The sequence below is a fragment of the Chamaea fasciata genome, unplaced genomic scaffold (genome assembly GCF_029207755.1).
Source record: "Chamaea fasciata isolate MVZ Bird 193981 ecotype frontalis unplaced genomic scaffold, bChaFas1.0.hap1 SCAF_1, whole genome shotgun sequence".
NCBI classification, from domain to species: Eukaryota; Metazoa; Chordata; class Aves; order Passeriformes; family Sylviidae; genus Chamaea; species Chamaea fasciata.
This window is the reverse complement of record NW_027094086.1, coordinates 33,488,104-33,508,146: the sequence shown is the minus strand read 5'-3', so window position 1 is coordinate 33,508,146 and position 20,043 is coordinate 33,488,104. Positions and strand designations below refer to the sequence as shown.

General features: G+C 38.3%; 1 protein-coding gene across 2 annotated transcripts; it reads right to left on the bottom strand.

Moving 5' to 3' along the window:
- Positions 1-1,105: 1,105 nt before the first annotated feature.
- Positions 1,106-17,628, bottom strand: LACTB2 (lactamase beta 2). Of its 2 annotated transcripts, none has more exons than XM_066180284.1 (7): positions 17,428-17,628; positions 16,703-16,866; positions 15,253-15,376; positions 12,364-12,542; positions 8,178-8,326; positions 6,415-6,492; positions 1,106-3,805 (listed from the first exon to the last, which is right to left on the bottom strand). In XM_066180284.1, exons 1-7 carry the CDS (start codon positions 17,547-17,549, stop codon positions 3,731-3,733), a joined length of 891 nt encoding a protein of 296 aa, XP_066036381.1. In that variant the 5' UTR covers positions 17,550-17,628; the 3' UTR covers positions 1,106-3,730. The 2 variants fall into 2 exon arrangements, with proteins under 2 accessions (XP_066036381.1, XP_066036376.1); XM_066180279.1 differs by having other exon boundaries at positions 6,411-6,492; positions 17,428-17,627.
- Positions 17,629-20,043: the final 2,415 nt, after the last annotated feature.

Here is a 20,043-nt window from a genome sequence, read left to right as displayed (position 1 = left end):
CACCAAATTTATTGTGTGAGCAGTTGTAAATAGGTTGAATTCTTCCAACTGTATGGAGCAGTGACTCGTGGAACAGACTGATCAGTGTAAGACCAGATTTTTCAACTATGAAACACCTTCATCAGCTGTGTAGATGCTCACAGGTTTTCTATGAATTTATAACGAGACACCTCTATATTTGGTGTCTGGAGATGATCTAGGACACCTAAAAATATAGAAAAAGCTACAGAAAAAATTCTCTTCACAGCTGGATATTTTTTTTTTAAGTTTGAGCGGAAGGAGCATTCATATTTTAGCCTCAAGATGTTTTGTATTCTTGAAATGCCTGAAGCCCCTGACTGTACCAGTATTGTGTAAATGTAAAGTAAGCAGGACATTATTTCAACAACAGTGTGAAAGTATATCCCTGACTGCATACAGTATAACCATGGATGGAACATACTGCACCTGTGAAATACACTGGGTTGGAATAAAAATCGGACTCCTTTTTGCAGTAGAAGTTTGCATCTATTTCCCACCTCAGACTTAAATCAGGTCATCTCATCTCCCCAGAACATAACAAACAGGACTTAACTGGGACAAGTTTTCCCCATGCTTTAATCAGCAAGTGCCTCAACTGCCTGGTTAGATATCCTGTCATACAGGCCCTTGGTTTCAGCTTGGCTGCATGTTTGTCCTGATGATACATTGTAAACTGGTACACTGCAATGGAAAATATGGCAACCTGTTGGAAAACAAGGCTCACCTAAAGTTTCCACACCTTCCTTTTATCAGGAGTTTCCTCTTCTGCCACATGAAATTTCCTAGGGCACTTTAGGCAAAGTGGGATGGTCAGCCCTCAATCTGCTGCTTACCATCTTTCCAGGTTTGCCAGGTTTCTTTCCAGACATCTGTATTTTCCAACACTAGGCTTCAAAATGATTACATTATTTAGGAAAGAAGTTCCCTACAATCTGAGCCAGAGGGAGTTTCTAGCATCTTATCATAGAAGCCACCATTACGTGCGTGTGTGTGTCCCAAAACCTTGCCAACCAAACCAAATACAGCATTTCAGGTGGCAAGATCGTGGAGACTTTGGCAGGAATATTATGACATCTACAGCAGCAAGACACAAACAACTTTTTATTTGGGAACCTTTCCTGAATTTACATGTCATGACACATGCTTAGAGACAGACCCAAGAAAAACATTTTGAATATAAAAAAGCAAATCAGCAAGGAACAGAATGGAAAACTTCAAAAAGATGATGCCTACCATCAAATATCTAGGTCTTAAATGTAATAAATGATGTTGCCTCTCAGGACAGCATCTTGAAATTAGCTGGCAGGAAGGCTGGAAACATGGTTTGTGCTTCCTTCCGTCCCCACGTGTTTAGAAAGTTATCCCAGCAACTGGTATTAGCCCTTCTAACCTGTTAAGACAGAAATAGCCCCCTCCCCTCTTTTTATTTATAACTTCTAATGCATTCTGCACAGATGAACACATTCACATGAGGGATGTGAATGGGCTAATCTCCCTTTTTATACATACATGGCATATCTTACTTTGTTACCTTTTAAAAATAAACATTCCATTTGACATAATCAACAAGGAGCCTTGAGACTTTTTCAAGATGCCATAGCCAAGTATACTTTATTATATGTACATCTTAGTAACAGTGCAATTTCTGCTCTTAATATTCCAAAGACACCATACACAATCATTAATGACTTGTCTGGTTAAACAGCCTTTTTCCTTGTTTTTTGAAGATGTCAGGCATTTGCTGCAGCACAGCATGGAACAAGGAGTTTTCTATTTGTATCCTCTTGCTTTCTTCACTGCCTGCAAGTTCCAACAATTCTCAAAGTGCATTCTAAAGCCATTTCCATGTATTTCAAAACTTATAGTAAAACAGAAGTGTTAAGTGACATGAGATTTTTTCTTTAGCTCAGAAAGGTAATGAGACATCACCTCTTCATACCAGGATCCTGCTGTCTTAGGTTCTCAGACCTCATGACAGAAAACTGTCATTTCACTAATATTTCTGTTCTCTTGAAGCAAAATGACTCCATTTAGAGCACGTGAATTATCTTTTTCAATAAAGCAGTGATAATTACATTTTTATGCCTAACAATGGAAAAGGTAACTATAAATTCATGAAATAGCTACAGGAAAACTAATCATTAATGGAAAGAAGTCCATTTGAAAACTGAGTAATTATTCCAAAAAGAATTGAAGAAAAAAAAAAAGTTTGTGGGAGGAAGGGATAAAAAGTGTCTGGAAAAATGTAAGTAAATAGAAAATACAATGGGAAGGAAACCCAGGAGACCTGAGAAAGACCTCAAAATGGCACTGCAGAAAAAGTTAAAAGTGAGCACGTGCCATGAAGTGGCCAAATTTCAGATCAATGAAGTTTGCAAGAAGCATCATTTTAGCAGAAAGAAATTATTTCCCTTCTTCAGGGGTGTGCCCACTACTTCTGAATATGACTTTAGTTTTGGGTTTCTATTCCTGTAAGTATTCTTGTGTTGGATTTGTTTCAGCTGATCAGAAAAAATGCCATCAGCTTTATAAAATAATTATTTTGTCAATTATTATAACATGCCTTAAGTACCCAAATATATATGCATGTTTCACAAATGAGGGTACAGGACTGAATGGTGAAAGGTTTTCAAGGACATACATTTGTCCTTGATATTTTCAAACATCTCAGATCTGCTTTTGTTTTTTAAGGCTGAGTAATACTATAAGAAATGTATATATCATCAAATGTCACACACTTTCAATCCACAAAGTAATGCAAGTATTTATGTACTATTCTGCAAGTGTAAGGTTCACAGAGAACTGAACTTGCAGTTTAAATTAATCTCCAAACATATTTTAATACACTGTACAGTATCTTACAACCAAATACAACCTTTTAGTTAAAATATTTCTACTTTAAGTGGATCAGCAGCAAATTCACAGACAAGGTTAACTTCATATGGTGTGTAATACATATCTCAATTTATACAGCTTTTAAATCACATTCTTGCAGAATCTTATAAAGAATTTAAGAGTCTGCTCCAATTCTGTGCATTTTTTGACACTCATTAGTTAAAATTAATGAATCCTTTGAATGAATTCCATAGAAATGGTGTTTCCACCAAAAAAACCCAAAAGCCTGAAATTACTTTCAGTGTTTGTTAAAACCTATTGCACTGAGCAAGCAGCGAAGATGAGCACAGTCAGCTGAATTAGAAAGAGAACATAAACCCCAGTATTTATAACTGTTAGCAAAAATAACTTGCTTTTTTAGAATGTACAGATAACTCATTAGAAAATCACTTTTTGAGAAGCACAAGCAGGTGAAACCAGGTTTAGAATAACATATTTTCTGTTTGTTTTTTTTTTACTACAGATTTCTTTTATATATGTAATTTATTAAGTTTATAATATTCCTTTAAGATATTATAATATCAAATTTATAAGACCCTGCTATTTGTCTTTTGCCACCAATGACAAAACTCAGCATTTTATAACAAAGGTAAGATTCAACTCTTCACACTCATTCCATTTTATTAACTTCATACCTACCCACCAGCATATTTTTAAAATTCCAATAAAGTAGAATGTGAAAAACATTAGTTAACTCACTGTAACATTGCTTTAAAATTGTTACCACTTTTTTAAAAAATAAGCAAAAATTAGTTTTTATTTTACATACAGTCCCAGCTCATTGTTAGGATTTTTCATACAGCAACCGTGCAGATTATATACATTCCTGAGCCATCTTGCCTAACTTATAAATTGTTTTTCCATCTGAAGTTGGGAGTTTCATCACGTACTGTTAAGAAAAAGAAACTAAATCAGTCATAAACCAATACTTAGATTTTATTTATAAACATTAGATTATCCCAAACTTAACCTGTACATACATGTATATGTCTACACATGATATTTTTTATTAAAACTAATGAAATATTTTCCTTCATGCCAGTGTTTAGTTTTAATTGAAAAGCTGATGTGAAACATTAACTGTTTCACAATATAACCCAGCAGTATAAACAGTGATTAATAAAAAGGTTTTAATAATCCTATAGTTTTTTAAAGTTGGGTATATTAAACTTTCTAGATATTAAGAAATCTGAGGTAGAAGAGTGCTTGTTGCATTTTCTGAAATTTATATCCTTTATACAGAAAAAACTGTGCTGCCAAACTAAGAACAGACAAATTATTTTTATCTCTTCATCAGCTATGATGTGAAACAATGACCAAATTATTTATATCCAGCCATGGGATAAAGCTTACATGTGTGCATTGTGCCACACTCCTGCTAACAAGACATTGTTTTTGTTTTAGGTAAGAGGCAGTGTTGCTCCCAACTGCAGCTATAAAAGTTATGTACCAACCAAATCCACAATCCCCAGTATTAAGTGGTTAATTAATGACTGCAGCAGGCAGCATGTGGCCAACATTTGCAGTGAGCAACTCACTTGTAGGGTTGTAGTATGCCTGTCACATCCATTATTGATACTGACAAGATGTTTCTTTGGAAAAACGTTTTGAGAAAATTAAGCAAAACAGTGTTATGTCTACAGCTCAAGTCTTCCATAATGAGAACAAAACTTGAGATGCTGCAAGGTCTGGGATTATGTGGAAAGGGCATCAAAGGATATTAAAATCAAATGAGCAAGTACCATGAGTACGCAAGCATTTGTACGCTACATGCTCAGAATCAACTGAATCAGTCTTCCTTAACAGATGCCCTTAATTTGAACTGAAAAATGGGCAAAGGTCACGTGATGTTAAGCATTTGCCATAGGTCTGGGCCTAAGCTTATATTGAAAAATTTAGCAACCCCAAGTGCTCCAATGAGATTGCTTCTCACCTTCTCTCTGAGTACAAATACAAGTCTAAAAAATTAAACAAACTTACTTCAAAGAGCGTATCTCATGCTTCCAGGAAAGCAAGATACACATCTACATCAAGGGCCTCCAACTGGAGTAGAACAGTCCCAACAATTATTGACTAGCATCTCCTCTGGTTATTTAACCTTTTTAATCATTTCAAGGAGTTGATACTTGGTGAAAAGATACATGACTGTATCTGCTCTCTCTTCAAAACTAAAATGTGATTTCTGAGAAAAACTGAGTTATTTTTGTTCAGTAAACATGAAAAGCGTGGTTTTGAGAAAACAAACCCTTAAGTCAGTAGCTCACTCAACCAAATTACTTCCTGGGCATTCAAGATGCAGACTCTCTTGTCGGGAAGACTGCCTCTAAAGAGAAAGTTAATTTATCCACTACTTGATCTCAACAGAAAATGCTGCTGCTTGAACTACTTTGAGAGTGAAAAGGGATAAACAGTCAACAGCACTTCACACCCTTAAAGAATCTGGTGGCACAAAACTAGAGAAATGTATAGGTCAATGATGTATATTAATAACCAAGAATTGAGACAATATTTCAAAGCTGGTGCAGTAAGTACCATGTTGGTAAAGTTTCTATGGCATTCTGCACAAAATAAGCCCAAAAAGAACATTTTCTGAACTTCAGTAATGACTGCATTGATGCAACTCTAGGATATTTTCTTTAAATAAAAAGCAGGTTGTTATTATTACAAAAATTCAGTCTCAATTGTTCAGTTAGTACTTAGTTGCCATTCTATCAGTAAGATAAACAGAAAGTCTAAGTTGAAAAAAATACACTAATTTCATGTTGTTATTCAGGTTGGTAAATGCTAAAGATCTGCAACAGCTGTAAATTCATGTAATTATTTACTTACAAATAGACAGTCCTGAGTGTAGTTATGTTTTGTACAGCAAGAAATATTTTCCTAAGCTTTGGCTGAGTAACATTTCCACTTGCACATGCCATTACAGAAACAGAATACTTCACCTTGTTCACTAAGAGTAAAGGCACAATGTAGAAACAGTAAACTAAATACAGCAGCTCTACTTAGGTACTGTACTAATCAGAAATTGCAAACATTTATATGGCATGATTTTAACCGTCTCTATAACACCGTCTCTATAACACATACACACAAAAATATGCAAAATATTTAGCATGGGCAGAAACCTAAATGTAAACCCATAAAATGATATGTACATGCATATTTAGGTATGAATTTCAGAAAATACAGGAAGGTATAAGTACTAGCATAAGGACTGTATTCTCTGGTATGTTTTAAATAAAAAATTCAAGGTATATGCATTGCAGTAATCTGAGCTCTAAGAACTCAAATACTTACGAAAATATTTTCAAAAGTTTGTAAATATTGCACAACCATTCTGTATATTACTCTACTTCAATTTGTCTGATGGACAGCTACTGTAAAAAATTGCATTTTTTTCCTCTAGAAAATAATGCACTAAAAAACCATAAGAAATAGTGCATAAATCATCAAAATGAAAATGACCCTCATTCTGCCCTCTAACCACAACTTACACACTTTTCCTTCCTTTTCCAGCTTTTTCAAGTGGACTAGGAGGTTATGTTCTGCTGCTGGAAGCAAATTTTCAGGGATTTCCTAATGGGAACAAAAAATATGCATTTTGTATTTGTTTAAATATCCATCAATTATTTTTTCAATATATGGAACCCATGGTTTATTACTACAGATTTTTCTCTTCTGAATCAATACAGGAACATTCAGCTAGTTATGTAACAACAGAAAACTAAGATGAGTAAATCAATTGTACACCAGCTAAATGAGTAGTCCAACAACACATTTTTGTTTACTCTGCTTGGGTTTTTTGCATTATCCATTTGTGTATGATGAAAACTTTGGCCAGCACTAAGACGACTCCTCTTCTGAGCTTGGTCTGCCCTGGGTCATCAGCATAGATGAGTATTTTTAAAGACAAATTTATGATGTATTTTTCCACAGATATCTGTCACTTCTATCCCATGACAACATTTGCATAGGTTTAAATACCCCGTAGCAATTAGTATCTGTAAACGAGTAAACAATTAAAAAAATGTAACAGCATCAGGAGGACAAAATATCCCTTACAATTCTTCAATGCTCATTATGCAAAAAGCAGTAACACCTGTTGCCAAGAAAAGCCATGGATAGCCCATCCCTAGGAGGATTCAAAGATGGGGCTTTGAGCAACCTGGTCTTGTGGAAGGTGTCTCTAACCAAGGCAGGGGGGATGGAAACTGCGGACCTTTAAAGTCCTTTCCAACCCAAACCATTCTATGATTGCATGACAATTGCTCCAAATCCCCCTCTCCTCCAGCTCTATCATCCTAAAGGTAAAGCTCTGTTTTTCCTTTTTGAAAATTAAAAAAATCCTTCAAATAATATATGTGGCAGGAAATTCACTAGAAAACTAGTTAAATAAATTGTGAACCTTGAGAATACTTTGAAAGCATATACTTCTTTTTGTAATATGAAGCTGTCATAGTACTGAAAAAAATCTTATATAGAAAAATTCTTATATAGTAAAATTCTTATATATTCTTATATAGACAAGTGGTTTCTGATTTACAGAAACATGAGAATGGCTCTATACTGAAAACCTAGTTGATCAGGCAGGAGAACTGCAGAAGCTGAACAGCCATAGGTAATGGTACATCAGCTCTGCAAAACGTTTACTGCAATGGTGTCATCATTCTTTTGGAAACTGGGTATCAGCAGACCCATGAAAAACGTGCTGTGAAGCTGTTACAGAGCTGTTCACAAGCCACAGCCATTGGCAACTTTTCCTCCAAAGCAGGCATCTCTGCTTGTTAGGAGGGCAACCCCACACCACAGGGAAAAATTGGCTGCAATATCCTTCTCTGTGAAACTGCAGCTCACCTGTAACCTCCTGCAGACTGATAAATCAAGAACTTGATGTTTTCAACAATTCTTCAGGAGACTCCAAATACACTTTGGGAAATCCACAATGAACAGTCATGTCATACTTTTCCCTTTGAACCAAGCACTACAATTTTATTTTTGCTTAGTCTTATGAAATTGTGCCTAAGACCTGGATAGTTAAGTAAGTTTAAAATATCACGTGGGCCTCACTCCAATTAAGTGCTTAAACAAGACAATTTAAAGGCAGAGTCATAAGTGAACTCTGAACAGGCAGAAATATTTTTTAAGCCTTTTAAAAAGCCATCATGATTTTCGCTCAAAGACCAACACTGTTGCATACAAGTTTTATGAGCCTAACCTCAATTTTCTTTAGTTTGATCCAAAAACTTTTAATCAACAATTACCTTGTATACCATCTCTACAAGCTCTGAGGATGTATATGATTTCCCAGTATTCTTCTGGAAAACATTTAGAATTTGCTGTTCACGTGCAAGTCGGTGAGAAATGTAGTTTTGAATTCTAGTATTTGCATCACGTACTACTGGGCCATGACCTGAAAATCAAAACACATGTACCAGAGCACTATTATTTACATTTGTAATTAAGTATGCTGTTGAATAATTGAAACATTCTTATGTAAACTCTAGTCACGAGAAAAAGGTTTGAAAGTCTGTATTGCAGTCTGCATCTGCAAAGCATTAAGATAGAAAGAATTAGTATATTAGAAGTCTGAATGGGGAAAAGGGTGGAATAATGAAAGCAGGGAAAGACTACTTTAGGCCATAAGAAAAATGGATTTCATTTTTCAATGCTGAACAGATTTAAAAGATGAGAGTCAGATTATTGTATTATCTCTGTTTGCCTGTCTTCCTCTCCCCAAAGGATGTTGATACTAATGACTTAAACTGATACTGGCCTTTGAACAATAAAAGCTGGTGCAAAGGACTCGGGTACTACTGTCCTGTTGGGGCAAACACTAAGGTGACATCTTTAATTGTGACAGGTCATTTTCCTGAACAATCTTCAAAACTGATTCACACACTGTATTTTACGCCTTTAAAAACACTGTCATAAATATGATTAAAAAAATAATAGAAAACAAGTAAGTGAGGCAGTTGGAATGTGTCCTGGCAGGAAAAATGGAAGGCACAGGGAAAGTTATAGATGGATCATTTTATGTCTGGCCGGTTAATAACCAAAACACATTCTTTCCTGGACTGACTGTGGCAGATCAGAAATGTTCAACTTATTGATAGATCTTTGAATCACATTATGAAAAGGCTTAATAGGTAAAGCACTAACCTTTATGAAAAATCAAATACTGTCTCATGGTACATGAAAATGACAGAGAAAATATTGTTCAGCCATGAGAGCTACATGCATAGAGATTAAACTTATTGTGTTAAAGAGGAACTGACTTTCACAAATATTCATCACATGCTTTTTATAGCAACGTTTCCTATTTATCACCTGTACAAGTCACCTGAAGAAGCAGCAGCAACTTCCAGCTCTGCCCCCCGAGTGTAAACTCTAAGTAATTTATAAAATTAGTAGAAAAGAAACTACTGTAAAAAAACCCATAGCTTTCTTTTAGAAGTTATTTGGTATCATCAGAATCAGTTTCTTTTGAGGTTCTCTGCCTATTTAAAAACATCACTGTATTCTTTACTTGTACTTTGGGGTTTACTAATTAAATGCGGTTTTAGTTTTTAAGTTTTTACATTTAAACCTTATTTTGCCTGAGGACAGGCAGCTTACAGAAAAATAGCAACTGATTTTTCATGTTTTGAACTAGTGTCAAAGGAATCTATCCTACTCTAAGTTAAAATATTTATACATATCTCAACTTACACACTTCAGCACATTTGAAATTACTAAGTATACATTGAAACTTAACTTGTTTAAATAAGTATTATAAATACAAGATATGTAATGTATAAATATAAAACTATACTGGCATATACATTTATATTTCAAACATATTTAAAATGAAGCTATTTTTCCTTACAAAATAAATTACAAGTATAACAGTATCTCTGCTGTTACCATTTATACACCCAAAACTTTACATTTGAAAACACATAGTAAGATGCACAAAGCAGAAACTGTTATGTTAACAGTTCGTTCTCTTGCATACTCTAATGACAGAAGTCTCACTAAAGTAATCAAAATAAAGGGTTGCACATGGAATCACAAGGCATTCTTAAAACCTGTCCCTACACTTCCAAGTGATTTAAGTGGCTGAGGCTACAAGACCAATGTCAGAACCTGAAACACAACCCACATTTAGCAAAGTTAAAGGGACCTCACATCCATTACAGCATCTGATCTGTAGCTGTTGTGTATGCACATAGGTACATTAAAGTGATCTCAGAAAGCCTGGAACTAAATCCAGATGTGGAACTTTACCATCCATCATTTTTCAGGGACAGCAACACATTTGCTGAATGAATGCTATTAATGAAATTAATATTAATGAATTTGTTCATTAATAAATGGATTAATATCTGAATAAATGTAAAATGTTTCTGAGCATATGAAAAGCTCTCCCAAAATATGACTGTCTTTTCATGAATTCAGCTTTAATATCAGACGGATTCATATTATTTCCCCAAAACATAACATACTGTGAAATGTGAGATTCTCTTACTTTAAATTACAGCCCAAAGGACAGAAGTGAAGAAAACAATTGGCTCATGAAATCATCCACAGATTCCTAATCCCAGTACCATTTTTTTCTGTATTACCAAGAAACATTGTTTATTATTACAGGATGGGGGGCCCTCTGCTGACTCAAATGCCCTTTTCTTGTCCCAAGGAATCTCATCAAATATTATCTGTAATTAGATATGAGTGTAGTGCCCGAGTCATTCCCACATTAAATTAAAAAAGAAACATGGAAGGGGAAGGAAGAAGGGAAAGAAGGGGAAGGAAGAAACATGGAAATTGACAAAATTCACCTACTCTCAGGTAGCCAGCAGTCAGTTTGTTACAACATTTCATGCAATACTGAGGCTATCACCCGAGTGCTAAACCATGGGTGGGGGAAAGAGAAACAATTCAAGAATTATGAAGCTCTAATATTGCAGCACAGAGTGCTTGGCTTATATAGAACATATTGCTGGAGCAAACTACTGCTGTAATTACACCCAACAGTATGAACGGTTGATTGCTGATCAATCAAATCTGACTGGGCAATAGCACCCTCTGCACAACTGCACGAACATTTTGTGGTGCATGGATGAAAAAAGAAAGTTAGTTCCAAACTATCTCAATACTCAGCTGTCATCACTGAAAATGCACGATGTCAGACTGGCTTTGGAATTGCAAGTCCAGTATGAACACAGTTAAAATAGTGGCAAACACTTAGAAATAAAGAGCGCAGATGTTCAGCCTTTGTGAATGTGTAATTTAGATACACAACCATTAAGAACAGAGCGAAATACAACAGATAAAATTGATAAACCAAATGGAAGGAAGGAAGGAAGGAAGGAAGGAAGGAAGGAAGGAAGGAAGGAAGGAAGGAAGGAAGGAAGGAAGGAAGGAAGGAAGGAAGGAAGACATTGGATTGAGATTCTGGAGGCTAAAAAATTGTTTTAAGAGCAGTTAAGTCAGCAAATATGACCAAGTCACTATTCTGTCTACATCAACCTCCTGATCTATGGAATATGTAAGAATGTTTTTCTTAAACAGAGTTTTTATGCCTAGATCTTAAAGGACACATACTTCAAAAGAAGGCTATTTTAAGAGTGAACACAAAAGAGTAAGCTAAACATAGATGGCTAATGGAACAAGGCACAACTGAGAATGTGGATACAGTAGCTTGGAATGACAAGTTGAAGATGAAAAAGTCTGAAAAAATCCCGAGATGTAGCTCTGAAAAGGCAAATGAGAAGCTTAAACCTTTGTTACATAATGAATTCTTAAAATGTAGTCTTGTCAAACAGACATGTAGTATATATGAAAAGTAAATGCATTCCCAAGGTTTGGAGGAGAGAGAGGAAAAGAATTAAAGACACTGACTGAATGAATAGGCACTTATTTTTAGAACATTTTTGGTCTCTTGGCTCTGTTCAAATTTAACTTAAGTCATTAACTAAGATGACCACTTTACAGTTCTGCAGCTATCCAAAATGAATTTGTGATTGATCTGTACTGCAAAGGACACACAACACTCTCAAAAAACATTACTAGATTACTCACATTGACAGTGCAGGGGGGATGAAAAGAACAAAAGAACAACTATTTTTTCTTCCAGGATAATATTCAAGCACAGGGATAGAGTAATATAAGAAAAATAAATTTGCTGTACGATTCCAACAGTGGAAGATTTTGGCCCCTGGAGTCTTTGGGTACAGAAAGACAAGACCCACCCTCAAATGGAGAAATTTCTGAAAGGAAAGATACCTATCACTGAAAATTTTCAAGTTTTGCAAACCACCATGACAAAGTCAGCTTAGCTTATTGCTTATTAACTTGAATTGTTATATCAGGAATGATGTTTGATTGTAATAATAGTTCTCAAATTCTTAGAGGAGATATTTAAAAATTACACACTAAAAGAGAACAGTTAAAACCAAAACCACTTACCTGGATAAATCAAATCTGGTTTCATTTCTAACAACTTTTTCAAAGTTTTCATGTAATCAGACAGGTCTTCTATTACTGTTGTTCCTTCCCCTAAAATACAGTCACCAGAAAATATAGCATTTTCTTCCTCTAGATGTAAAATCATATGATCATCAGTGTGTCCTGGTGTATATAAAACTCTGTTTAAAGAACAAAAAAAGCATATGTTTTTCATACAGCATATATACTTCATTTTTGAAGGCAGAATAAATGATGGTAAAATAATACACTTGCAAAGCAGCCCATAACAAGAACCAGAAAGAAATGACAAAAAAAGGCTGAAAAGTTGATGTAAACAGGTTAACACTTTGCCTAATCCCAATCCATTTTCTTATACCACGCAGAGAACACCAATCATCTCTAACATGCTTTTACTTACATGACACACCATAATACAAGTGCATTAAAGGAGCTGACTAGCCATGTAGAATTGCTGTTATAGACAGCTTTATTCTGAAGCTTTAAAAAATAAAATTGACATGCTATTTCCAGATTGAAACACATGAAGTTCTTGACATACATATTGTACTTTGGAAGGAGGGTAAGGATGGTACCTTATTCTTTTAGAAATTAACTACAAACTTCTGAACCCGACCCAGATAAAGTTCAGTCTCCAAAAATTTATTTTTCCCTGAAAGCCCCATAACACAGCGGAGAACAGCTGCCAAATACAAAGAACCATGGTCTTTCAGCTGTTCTATGTACGGGTCATTAATCACCTGCATGGTAAGGATCAGGGACCCACAGCTTGGATGAGCACTGTACCAGCATGCAGCAAGGAGACAGTGGGTACCTATGTGGTGTATGGTAACCTGAGCTGCCAAAGAGCTGCACTGTGCTGTCCTTTCACCATGATTTCTGAAAAGCAGAAGGGTTTTATGCCGAGGCTGATGCAGACTGAAAAAAACACAACTCCAACCAGCATCACTGCTGATATTCATTAGAATCTTCTTGTTAATGGCATATGCATCAAAGCAGAGATCAGGAACTGACAGAACTGGTGCCAAATGTGGTGCACAGGGTAAGGCTAAACAGCTCTCAGCCACACTGATGCAGGGCTGGGAGACCACAAGTGCAGCATCATCTGATGCAATGACTTCCAGCTCCTACTGAATACTGAGCTCAGCAGAAAGCAGGTGAGCAGAAAGCATTACCCTGTGGAGGCAACATCAAAATCATGTTGATGGGCTGTAGCTCACCTTTGGGAAATGGTATCCTTCAGTTCTTGATGAAATTTTACCAGGAAGCCAAACCACTAACACGAAAAAATAGAAAGAGAATGCCAGACAGTGTGTGAAGAGGTGCTGCCAGTGTGTCTTGCCCCCTCGCTGTGGCACACCTTGAAAACCTGAAGGTGGCTAACTAAAATTTAACATGCAGATACTCCTGTTTTGGAACTAGTGGTGGGTCTAAGAGTATCCTTAAAGTGGTTACCAAATTAACCAAGGTGAGAATACCTGCTTTTAATCAACCATAAAGTTTGCCTGCATTACCTCTGTCACAACCCACCCATAGGGTCTGTGATGTTTGTTATAAATTCTCTTCAGGATCAGTAAGTACTATGTGTTTGGGAATTCTCATGCTTTCTGGTATAAACTAGCCCACTATTTGGTGTCAGAAGTCCTACACTTCGAGGACACATTTCAACAAGCTCCCAATGGTCACAACAAACTTCTCACAGGTGTTGGCTACAAGCCCTGCATTTTCACAACATCCTTCAACAAATTCCCAACTCCCACAACAACACAGCCAGTCTGTTTGAACCCTCCAGGCACTGAGCTGGTGTGGGGGACTGATGAAGGCATGAATCTGAAGGCAGAAAAGGAAATTGGCTCAGGACAGTGCTGTCTCACCCCCAGGGAATTCTCCCTGCCAATCACAACTTCCCCGTTACAAGTCAGAATGTCTGAAACAAAACACAACTCCAGCTTGGGGCTCCACAACCTCAAACTTCAAAATGTGCTCATCCTTGACTGACTTGGATTGAAATTAAAAAAAAATATTTTCCATCTCCAAATTTTTGTCCAAACATGAGCCAATTCAGGTCTTCAGTATGTAATATAATTCTCTTTTTACTTATATTTTGACACTAATAAAATAAAAGGCTTTTGGCCAAAATACATCCCTTTTCTTTTTAAATATTTTTTCCTTCCAACCAACCAAGTGACATATTCTACAAGTGAGATATAGTTCCCATCTAAACTGAAAAAAACGAGCAAACTTTGTCCTTGTGAGAATAATGCCTTGTTAATGAAGGGAGTCTGAAAACAGAATGGTGAGACCTTTTCAGTGTGTGTGTGCTTCTATGAGGCACAGGAGCTTTCTGCTTCACACTCATTTAGACTAGCATTATAGGAGTATGCACCACAGAAAGAAGTCCTCCAAAATTGGAACCCTATAACAACCTCATAGGTTCAAGGTCTAAAATTTAACATTTTAAGTATTAAATGTCCTACAGTCTCCTAGGGAAACATTTTTAAAGTAAAAAGAAAGGCATGCTAAATAATTCAGCCAGCCTTCCACAATTTTAATAGTAGCTAATTATGTAAGAGTGATGAGAAAGCATGTAAAATCCTATTTGATTTTCCTGGAGAAAGTGCTTTTCTAGGGAAATAATGTTAATTTCTCTGCTGAATCCAAAGACTAAATCAATTCAAAAGCTAATTTCTGATCATTTTCATTCATAAAAACAATGCCTTTGTATTAACATATCTTGCTGGATTGTGATAGGAAGTCTACATGCATAAGTGCTGAAGAGATTAATGTACGGACTGGCAATCATTAGAAATTAGAGTACATGTGCATGTCAGAATTCTGAAGAAAAAAGAACTTGCGGAAATTCATGGTTACCTGAGTGTGGCTCCCTCTGTCTGTATCATGTCTCCATCTTTAAGGTAAGAATATTTATGTCCTCCTTCTATTGTTTCTTCACAGTGAGGGACACGAGGGAGCTTACATATGCGATATTCCGAGTCTGATATTTAAGGAAAGCAAAGAAAACGATGTTTTGAATTTGTCACTAAGGTAATTCCACAGACAGGTTACTTTTTGAATAAGTACTATTAATTATCACACAGTATGAATACAAAATAGAAACAACAAATTTGGTAAAGTAACTTTATATATGTAGAGAACCTTATTCCAGAGCCAAAACCACTAAACAGTGAAAGCCACTGATTCTGAATGCAGCACTCTGTACCAGCGACAAATTTGAAGTTGGGAAAAGATCACAAATGAAATTAATAAAGATCAGTAATTATTATATTTTGCAAATGTCCCTTTTTGACTCATGAGCCAATTCCCCCAAGTTTTTACAATGCCACCAAGATTTCTGCGCTCATATTTCACTTTATGATTCACAGAAGCATCACTCAACATTTGCCTAAAATTTAATGAAGATTTTTTGACCTGTAACTTCTCTCAGCTTTTATCATTCTGAACAGTGCAAGCAATGCAAGCACCTTAGCTGGAACAGCTATAGATAGTCACCCAGAGAGGCATTTATACCCCCTGCTAGTCTTTATGACCACATTGATAGTCTGGTGAGCCCAAAATCCTCTCCAAGACACCAATATATCCATGTCTCCAAGACACCAACTGTTTTCAGTAGTGTCCAGGCTTTGTGGCAGATAAGCACCTGGCAACTTTACAAAATTAAGCCTGTGACAAAGCTCGTGACAAAGTCCAACAATGTTAAGAATTACCACATTATCCGTACTGCTTATTCTCTTCTCAGATACCAACACAGAAATGTATCTTGGTGTTTATCAACATGGAATAGACATTTTTAGATCAGACTTTACTTGCAGACTGCTCCACTGCTTTCCTCTCTGCTCTGAGACCTATGAATTTGTCAGCAACTACTAATGGGCTCCTGCAAGGAATCCCGAAGTTATGCACATTTCTTTTTCAAAATTCAAGCTATTTGTTTTTACCAAAGTGAAAATAACAATACATCTCTCATTGCTGTACAAGTAAAACAGAAGCAGTACCAAGTTTTTCACACATCTCTTAATACCCTGCTGATAGTAATCTAGGTTTTCATTATTCACACATAAGAAAGAAGTCACTATGAAAGTATAATACACAGGTATTGAAGAAAACCTCTAGTACTACACCTACTACATTCAGATTATTCATTGCTCTCAATCTGCACACTGCAGCAGAATAATGAAACTACACGTAGTTTATACAGCAATTCCAGAAGAATAATCCAGTTGATTTGCACAGAAGCATTCAGTTAATGTTTTTCTTGCCATGTAGCTAACATTTTCAGCAATATACGAAATCTCTAGCCTACCACTTGGAATGTTTTTGCAGATATCAGGTATTCCACCAGTATGATCTCGATGCCAGTGTGTCACTAATATTTCTTGAATCGCGATGTTGAAATCTGACAGTGCCTGCTTTAAACAGCTGATATATTCAGGAATAGCTGGCTCTCCGGTGTCGATAAGCACTCTTCTACACATGGACCACAAAAAAGGGAGGGAGAAACACACACCAGAGAATAAAGAATGTTCATATAACAGCCAAGTAATATTAATAAAATAAACCAACAGATGGAAATTTAGCAATCATGGATTTCTCCACACCCAGACGTCACCTTTTTCTTCCTGATATTCCACCCCCGTGGCACAACAATTTAAAAAATCGGATAAGTTATAAATGTAGGCCACACATTTACAACTTCGCGGCAAGAGGCAGAAGCCACCAAGGTTTAGTACCGCGGGGGAGCTGCGCGGCCTGAGGCACACGCCCGCCTCCTTCACTGAACTCCCGGCCTCGGCCCAAGGGTCGCCCGGACGAGACTACACATCCCACCCGCCCAAGCCGTCTCCGAGCGCTAACACCTAAAATTTAACGCTGTACGATCTCTTTTCTCTTTTTAACGCTGACTAAGGGATTCGGGAACAGGCCGGTAGCGGCCTCTGGAGCCGGAGGCAGCGCCCGGTCCCCAGGCGGGCCGGGCCAGCGGAGCCCCGTGGGCCGTGCCCCGCCCCGTTCTCCGGGCAGGGTCGGTACCTGCGCCCGGTGCCCACCAGGTAGGTGTTGGTGCCCTGCAGGGTCATGGGCCCCGGGTTGCAGCCCAGCACCCGCACCACCCGCGACGAGAGCCGCTCGATGCGCGGCAGCAGCGACACCATCTCTGCAGCGGATTCCCGAAAAGCCGGCTCCGCTTCCCTGACGGCGCCGCAGGACGGGCGGGCAGGCGGAAGCCTCGGCTGCCCGCGCTCCGCCTCCCGCCCGCCTCCGCGGCGGCTGCTTCCGTCCCACGGCGGGGCGGGCCGGGCCGGGCGTGCCGGGAAAAGCGGGCTCCTGATGACGAACACCCCTGGTGATCCAGTCGCATATCGCTCTCCTTCGTGGAGGAGGCCAGTTCTCGGTGCAATTCAGTTCTCCGTGCCGAGTCGGTGCCTCGCTGCTGCCCAGTGAGAGGCATGTCCGCGCTCTGCCGGCTTTTTCTAGGGAAATTTGTTGTCAGAGACAGATGCGCCTTCTCTGTATCCCCGGAACACGCCCACTTGCGGCGTACGTAGGAGCTGCGTTTGCTCCCGCACGGCGCATTGAAGCTATCTGTGATTGAGCATTTCTAATAAAGTTGGAGAGCTACTGGAGGGTGTCCAGCAAAGGGCCACTAAGGTGGTGAACAGACTGAAGCGTCTCTTTTGTGAGGAAAAGCTGAGAGAGATGGCACTTTTCCAGCCTGAAGAGGAACAGGCTCATGAAAATCTCATCGACGTGTATAAAAACGTGAAGAGAGGGTGTGTAGTGGACAGAGCCAGGCTCTGTGACAGGGCAATCGCCTCAGGTCCTGTCACGGTGCCCAGTGCCAGGACCAGAGGCAACGGGCACAAACTGGAACACAGGATGTTCCCTCTGAACATCAGGAAACACTTTTTTACTGTGTGGATGACCAAGAGTTGGCACAGGGGGCCCAGAGAGGTTGTGGAGTTTACGTCCTTGGTGATGCTCAAAACTCATCTGGACACCGTCCTGGGCAACCGGCTCTGGGTGGCCCTGCTTGAGCTGGGGGCTTCAAACATGAACTCCAGTGGTCCCTCCCCTGGAGGGAGCCGTGCTGTGATTTTGTGAAGTTATGTCACTATCATCCAAGTAGAAATAATATGTTTGCAGGGAGCGTTCATGGTAGATCCTGCAAGGTACTGAAATTTACCTGTTTGGCTTTGCAGCATCTCCTCTGAAACCCCTGATTAATTGCCTTTCAAGAGACGTTGTTAAAGAACATTGGGCAGACTCGTTCTCTCCTTAAACTACATGTAAATGAAGAATAAACATAATTTAACCTGAACTAAAAGCCGGTAATATTACTGCAGGTAACTTTACTAATATTAGAATTTCAAGTATTGTCGGTTTTTTTAAAATGTAAAATCTCATACGGTAGCTGTTAGAAGGTGATTTTTGCAATACAAAGCCAAAATACAGCTAGAAACTGTAATCCCTATATTTAGGCCTTCAAGCAAATTTTCTTGATTTATCTGATAAATCTTTACTTATTTGAGATACCCATTTACTTATTTGAGATGTAGAACTATTACATTTTTTTTTTATTTTCATGCGCATTAAAGCATGAACTACAGACAACAGAAGGGATGATTCAGGTGAAAGGAAATAAGCTTTTATGTGTGCAGGTATGCAGATGAAATAATCAAGAAAACCCCATACAAAATATTCTAGGCTCTCCCCATATCATTTGCCTGAATGCTCTTTCATTTGAAACATTTTCATGTTTCTTTCTTTGTAAGAAACTGTTACTAGACCTGAATTTACCTAATCCTGAGGTACCCTCTAATGCTTATTTTGTAGCATACTTGGATAGCTGTTGGTGCATTCAACCATTTTCAGTCTTCAGGTAAAGTTTAGTTTAGTCATTAGAAGAAGTTACTACCTAAGCCAACGCAAGTTGTGTATTTAAGTGGTTTTTTATTTTTAAGAAAATTCTGAATGTTTAGAAAGGGTTTCCAAAATTATATATCTGAAGTTTATATGTCATTGTGTTGGGGGTTAGGTTTGTTCCTTCTTTCTCTAAAGAATTTTTTTCCCACAAGTTACCAAGGAGACCAAGTGTTGGATACTTGAGAGTACTTAACCGAAACAAAGAGGTGGACAAAGGTGGAAGGGAGAGATAACGCAGGTAAAAGACAAAGCTTGAGGCAACTGCGGGCTTTTCTTTTTCCGGCGTTCGGGGAGACGCGTGTCTGCCGCTCCTCAAGGATCTCAGCCGCCGCAAAGCACGCCGAGCGGAGAACGGCTGTTGCTGGCTGGAAGAGTTTCACTGTGGCCAAAGGGATCCAGTCCTGGGAAATCTACTATCACGGGTTCGGCCTGAATCCGGAGTTTTCCCAGTCACCCGCGGGGAGCTGGTCCAGGCCCTGCCTCTCCTTCGGTTTTCTTCGGCGCTGCTCGTCTTGCTACAGTGTGACCCTGCACCCCCTGCGCTGCCGAGACATCCTGCCCCTGCCTGCCGGGACACCCTGCCATCCCAGCTACCAGCCCGGGACTTTTCCACTGTTTCAGCTTGGTGCTCTAAAGATCCTGCAAGGACACCGAAACCAAACTGCCCTGGGTTTTGTGAAACAAAGCCCTCAAAGTTCTTGGTACTGTTGTCGTTTGTCATTA

Bases quoted from the DNA above. Each gene is read 5' to 3' on its own strand.
- LACTB2 (XM_066180284.1), bottom strand. From the start codon at position 17,549: ATGGTGTCGCTGCTGCCGCGCATCGAGCGGCTCTCGTCGCGGGTGGTG. The intron at 16,867-17,427 runs GTACCGACCCTG...GTCCATGTGTAG, and splicing joins CTGGTGGGCACCGGGCGCAG to AAGAGTGCTTATCGACACCG. The intron at 6,493-8,177 runs GTAATTGTTGAT...TGTTCCCATTAG, and splicing joins TTGTAGAGATGGTATACAAG to GAAATCCCTGAAAATTTGCT.